General features: G+C 41.8%; 1 protein-coding gene across 1 annotated transcript; it reads left to right on the top strand.

The window, feature by feature from the left end:
- Positions 1 to 1,082: 1,082 nt before the first annotated feature.
- MRPS33 (mitochondrial ribosomal protein S33) lies at positions 1,083 to 4,869 on the top strand. Its single transcript, XM_007466624.1, has 2 exons — positions 1,083 to 1,323; positions 4,764 to 4,869. The coding sequence occupies exons 1-2, from the start codon at positions 1,109 to 1,111 to the stop codon at positions 4,867 to 4,869; spliced, it is 321 nt and encodes a 106-aa protein (XP_007466686.1). The 5' UTR covers positions 1,083 to 1,108.
- The last annotated feature ends 580 nt before the right edge of the window (positions 4,870 to 5,449 follow it).

Here is a 5,449-nt window from a genome sequence, read left to right as displayed (position 1 = left end):
GAACGTTCTTGATTTTTATGTATCACCTATATAATCTTCGCTATATAGTACCTATAATTTCTGCATATTACAGATACCATTCTTATACTATTTCAACATTCTATGCCTCCGAAAAAAAAGTGACTGTTTTCAGCTAATAAGAATTTAGCTAATTTTCATGAAAGCAGAATATATAAAATGGAAGATAAGGCAAGTAACATCACAATTCATAAATGCCTTTTGTTCAGGAATAAAATGAATCTTTTGAGCTGTTAATTCCTATAAGAATACTATCTTTGTTTTTCCCAGCTGGCTCTCAGTCTCTAGGCAGAATTCAATCCAGCAACCTGGAGGCTAAATGACCTCATAACTCATTAGCTGTTCTTAGAGCCATCTGGAGCCCTTGAGGAGAACTGCATTCAAAGGGTTGATAATAAAGACAACAGCGTAATTATTTCTCCACCATGATTAAACCTTTATGTGGCAAGCAGTCAGCATATTTATCATGCAGATTGCTGAGGTAGGTGTTTTCTGAAGGTATAATAACAATGCTGTGGGAGGATAACTTGTTTCCCTGTCCTCATCTAGCCTACAAATAGGTAAGCTGACTCTCAGTAAATAACCTATTGAGTCATAAAATCGTTCATTGTAAAAGAGGCAGTACAGCTGGGGCGTAATACTGTGTGAACACCAAATGTAAAAGATGCAAAAAGGGGCTTCCCTGGTGGCGCAGTGGTTGAGAGTCCGCCTGCCGATGCAGGGGACACGGGTTCGTTCCCCGGTCCGGGAAGATCTCACATGCCACGGAGCTGCTGGGCCCGTGAGCCATGGCCGCTGAGCCTGCGCGTCCCAAGCCTGTGCTCCGCAACGGGAGGCCACGGCAGTGAGAGGCCCCCGTAGCGCAAAAAAAAAAAAAAAGATGCAAACAATGTAAAGCATGCAAAGGAAACGGCACGTGGACTGTGGATATTTCTCAACGCCAAGGCACGTCCTGCCAAAGATGAGAACTGATTCACGAGTGGCTTGCTGTGTTTTTGCTTTGTAAACTGTTCATTCGATAATCTTGCACTAACCTGTTTATCTTTCTTCTCATTTTCTATAGGGACTCTTGCTCCTTGCTGCGCAAGAAATGTCGTCACTTTCAGAATATGCCTTGCGCATGAGTCGTCTGAGTGCCCGGCTGTTTGGTGAAGTTGCCAGGCCTACTGATTCCAAATCCATGAAAGTGGTGAAGCTGTTCAGCGAGCAGCCTTTGGCCAAGAGGAAGGACACTTATGACTGGTATCCTAATCACAACACTTATTTTGCACTCATGGGGACACTACGTTTTCTTGGACTCTACAGGTAATGACAAAAAAAAAAACACACACACGAAGAGTAACCTATAAGAAATTTGTTTAGTAGACCAGAAAAGGAAAAACTTAGCCTTTCTATCTTTATAGTTTTGTGGTTCTTATAATAGTGGCCAGGTAGTTCAAAAGGTACAGTTGTGGGAGGGGAAAGCTTTCAAAATATCCATAATGAGTATACTTAAAAAAAAAAAAAAGGAAACATGCACTTATTGGAAGACATAATTTAATTATGTCTAAAATGTAACTAACATTGACTAGATACTGAGCTATAGTGAGATGTTAAATTAGTCATTAATCTAAGAGCACTCAATGGATGCAGAGGAAAACTGGTCTCAACACTGAGCACATTCTTGTTGGTCAGATGAAGAGTCCCTGCCCTGTGGCTGATCTGCTTCCTGACTGGTGAGGGGGAGCCTCCTTCCTTTCCTGATGGCAGTTTTGTAGGATTTCTTATTTCCTTTCACCCTCTTCAGACACTTTTAGTTGGCACCATTTTTGGTATACTAATTTGGTCTAAATAAGCTGTAGTTTACCTTTAAGAGTAATATGTAATCAATATTATAATAGGATAATAATATGTAAGAGTAGCAGGCTCTTTCCACCATGCATTTGTATGTTTGTGTATGTGTCGGAAGTGGGTGCTTAAGATGATATATGCTCTAGAAAGAAAAAAGATCAAATACCCATGTGACCATTTTCTTTAAAAAAATGTCTTAGTTACCAAACAAATACATGCTCATTATAAAAGAATTTAAACAGTATATAATGGTATAAAGTTAAAATGCCTACTTATTTTTTCAATTTAACAAGTTTTAATTGGACTTGTCTTAGGGCAACAATGCAAAAATTAGTTTGGGACTGTTTGTGCTAATATAATAAAATTAATAGTTCATTCCAGATAACTAAAGATTGGTACATTCATTTATCCAACAGATTTTTTTTTTAAGTACCTTCCATGTACAGGCACTTAAGATGGGCACAAGGGGAACAGCAATGAACAAAATAGAATAGATTTTCTTAGTTAATATATTACTAGAGATGATAGTCCATGACGTATTTTGAATTTCTGGAATTGCTTTTGGGATTATCTCCCTTGCCATTAGTCTCGGCTCAAAAAATAAAAATTAATTTTATTCCTACCCCAAATAAAATATTGGAAGGTAGATGTCCTGAGTAGAAAATCATAACCCATAACCAAATTAAATACATTCAGTTATTTTAATTTACTTGTTTGCTGCTACTCTCCATTTGTTTGAAAAATAAAGCCTTGACTATCTTTGGGGACAGAGAAAAAATACTTAGCATTTAGTTATCCATGGAAAAGCACAATTATTTTCATATTTAGCCACTAGTTATGGTAAATGGTGCCTCTAACACAAGGCCTCCTGGGAAGTCAGGCAGGATGAAACTAGACAGTCTTCAATGAACAAAATCTTACTCAGAGACCTACAAAACAGGGAGGGAAGCAAGTTCTCAAAAACAGTGACTCATTCAGCCAAGCAGGTGCTTGGGCTGGTTCATCAGCAGAGACAAAGACCCCTGCCCTTGTCGCTTGCTCTCTGGAGGAGGTTGTCAGGAAAGGTTGGAGTGGGGGGAGGGAAGGAGGAGGGGGAAACATATTACATAAGTAAATTATGTGGTGTGTTACAAAGTTGAATGTGCTACAGGGAAGAAAAACAGTAGAGCCTGCTGAGCAGGATCAAGAGTGCTGACCAGGCACTCAGTGGGCGGGGAGAGGACAGGGCATAGTATTAAACAGGACAGTCAGGGTTAGCCTTATTGAGAAGATGAGGCTTAAGCAGAGACTTGAGGGTGGTGAGTGAGCCAGGGGGGACCCAGGGAAGAGCTTGCAAGGCAGAGTCAAGAGCAGAGCAAAGGCCTTGAGTTGGAATGTTCCTCGTCTGTTCCAGGGGCTGCACAGGCTGAGGGGAGAACAGTGGGACAGGAGGTGGATTGTGCAGGGGGCTGAGTAAAACAGGGAGCGGTTTGCCGGGTTGTAAACAGAGGAGTGACATGATCTGACTTATATTTCAGAAGAATTACTCTGTTTTTGAGAATGACTTATTTGGGGGGCAATCATAGCTGATCCCTAAGAGGTCTGTTGTATCTATCATGTTCATGGAATGAAACATCATACCCTATAAAAGTGATCTATTTGAAGACAGCCTAGGGGGAATTCCCTGGCAGTGTAGTGGTTAAGACTCTGAGCTTTCACTGCTAAGGGCCCAGGTTCGATGTGGTTGGGGAACTAAGATCCCACAGACCACATGGCACGGCCAAAATAAAAAAATAAAAAATGAAGTAAAACAGCCTAGGGAGTTAAAAATTGGGCCCAGCAAACCCCTCTCTTACATTTAATTGGTACGCCATTTTCCACCCTTTTACAGGTGAGGAGACCAGGGGGCAGGGAGGGAAGATTCCTTATCCAAAGTCACACAGCTACTGAATGGTGGAGCTGTGATTTGAACCCAGGGTCAAATGGGTTCCACAGCTTACATATTTAAACACTATACTGTTTGAGGGCCTCTATATCCACAGGTTGCATATCTGCAGATTCAACCGACCACGGATCAAAAATATTAAAAAAAGAAAATTCTAGAAAGTTCCAAAAAGCAAAACTTGAATTTGCCACACACCTGGCAACTATTTATATAGCATTTACATTGTATTAGGTGTTATAAGTAATGTAGAGATGATTTAAAATATTCAGGAGGATGTGTGTAGAATATGCAAATACTTATGCTGTTTTATGTAAGGGACTTGAGCATCAGTGGGTTTCGGTATCTGGGTGGCGGGGGGTGGTCCTAGAGCCAGTCCCCCAAGGATACTGACCATATTTGATCTTAGAATGCAGATATTTTTATACAGTACAGGCAGTCTTCATGTGTATGTACAGACCGTCCTGGCTGCCTTGACCCCTGGAGGATCTGTCTGTTGATCCGGCTTCCTTCTGTCTGAGACTTTCCCCGGCAGCCTTTTTGTGTGAATCATCCACTGCCATCAGGGCAGCTTCCTCCAGACCTTTCCCCTTTGTAGTAGGTGCTAATCCCTGGGCCCCTCGGGGTCTCGTGTAGCTGTTGAAGCTTATACCCACTTTCTGCCCCCTTCAGTGTTTAGTCTTAGTGTTACAGGGAAATTTGGGGCAATTGTTAGTGTTGTATCCTAGTTACCTAGGTTTACATGGGTGGGTTTGGTAATTAAGCTGTTGGTAGCATTGTTTCTGTGAGGGAAAACTGACCTAGAAATGAACTTTGGGAACACAGCCCATCTGTATGTCGGGAGTTCCCTGTCCTTTCGGTTCACCAAGCTGAACATGCGCCCTGTAGAAGTCAAAGCTTGTTAACCAGAACCACCTAAGAGAACATTCTAGATTGGTGTACTTTTCCAGTCTGATAAAAATACTGGCTACTTTTTTTTTCTTTCTCTTTTCAGAGATGAGCATCAGGACTTTAAGGATGAGCAGCGGCGTCTGAAGAAGCTTCGTGGAAAGGGGAAACCAAGGAAAGGAGAAGGGAAGAGAGCAGCAAAAAGGAAATAGTGTTGAGCCATCAGGGGAGGACTTCTCCCTCAGCAACCGAGAGCAGGACGAAGTGTATTTATTGTCCCTCCACATATTGGAGGAGTACAAGCCTCCTAAGTTGAAGATTATTCAGAGGAATACAGTCATCTCTGTGCTGAAGTCTAATGCAGTTGAATTGTGACTGGTTTCTTGAACACATTTTAATTCTGCAACATTGTTTACCTTGGTTCTGTAATCTGAAGTTTACCTTATTCCCCAGAGAAATGAGTGCATGATTACTATTGAATGACTTGTTTGGGAGGGGATGGGATGTTGGCGGAGTGGAGGGGAAACTCATTAAATGAACACCCTCATTACTCCCTTCTTGCTTCCCCACTTAGCCAGCCCTAAGCTCTTTCATCTCTCTGGCTGTTCAGCCACTGTCTCCACCACCAAGCTCACAAACTTGATGTGCCTCTCCACCTACTCCTTTGAGAATATCTAAGATAAATTTGTGGGATAAAAGGCTGCGTCTGTTAAGAGAGCATTGGGTACCTGCTGTATACAGGCTACCAGAGCCCGGGTAATACAATGGTTTGCAACAAACAGTCCCTACCTT

This window comes from Lipotes vexillifer, unplaced genomic scaffold (assembly GCF_000442215.2).
Source record: "Lipotes vexillifer unplaced genomic scaffold, Lipotes_vexillifer_v1.1 scaffold71, whole genome shotgun sequence".
Classification (NCBI taxonomy): Eukaryota; Metazoa; Chordata; class Mammalia; order Artiodactyla; family Lipotidae; genus Lipotes; species Lipotes vexillifer.
This window is presented reverse-complemented; position numbering and strand designations above follow the sequence as displayed.

Bases quoted from the DNA above. Each gene is read 5' to 3' on its own strand.
- MRPS33 (XM_007466624.1), top strand. From the start codon at position 1,109: ATGTCGTCACTTTCAGAATATGCCTTGCGCATGAGTCGTCTGAGTGCC. The intron at 1,324-4,763 runs GTAATGACAAAA...TTCTCTTTTCAG, and splicing joins CGTTTTCTTGGACTCTACAG to AGATGAGCATCAGGACTTTA.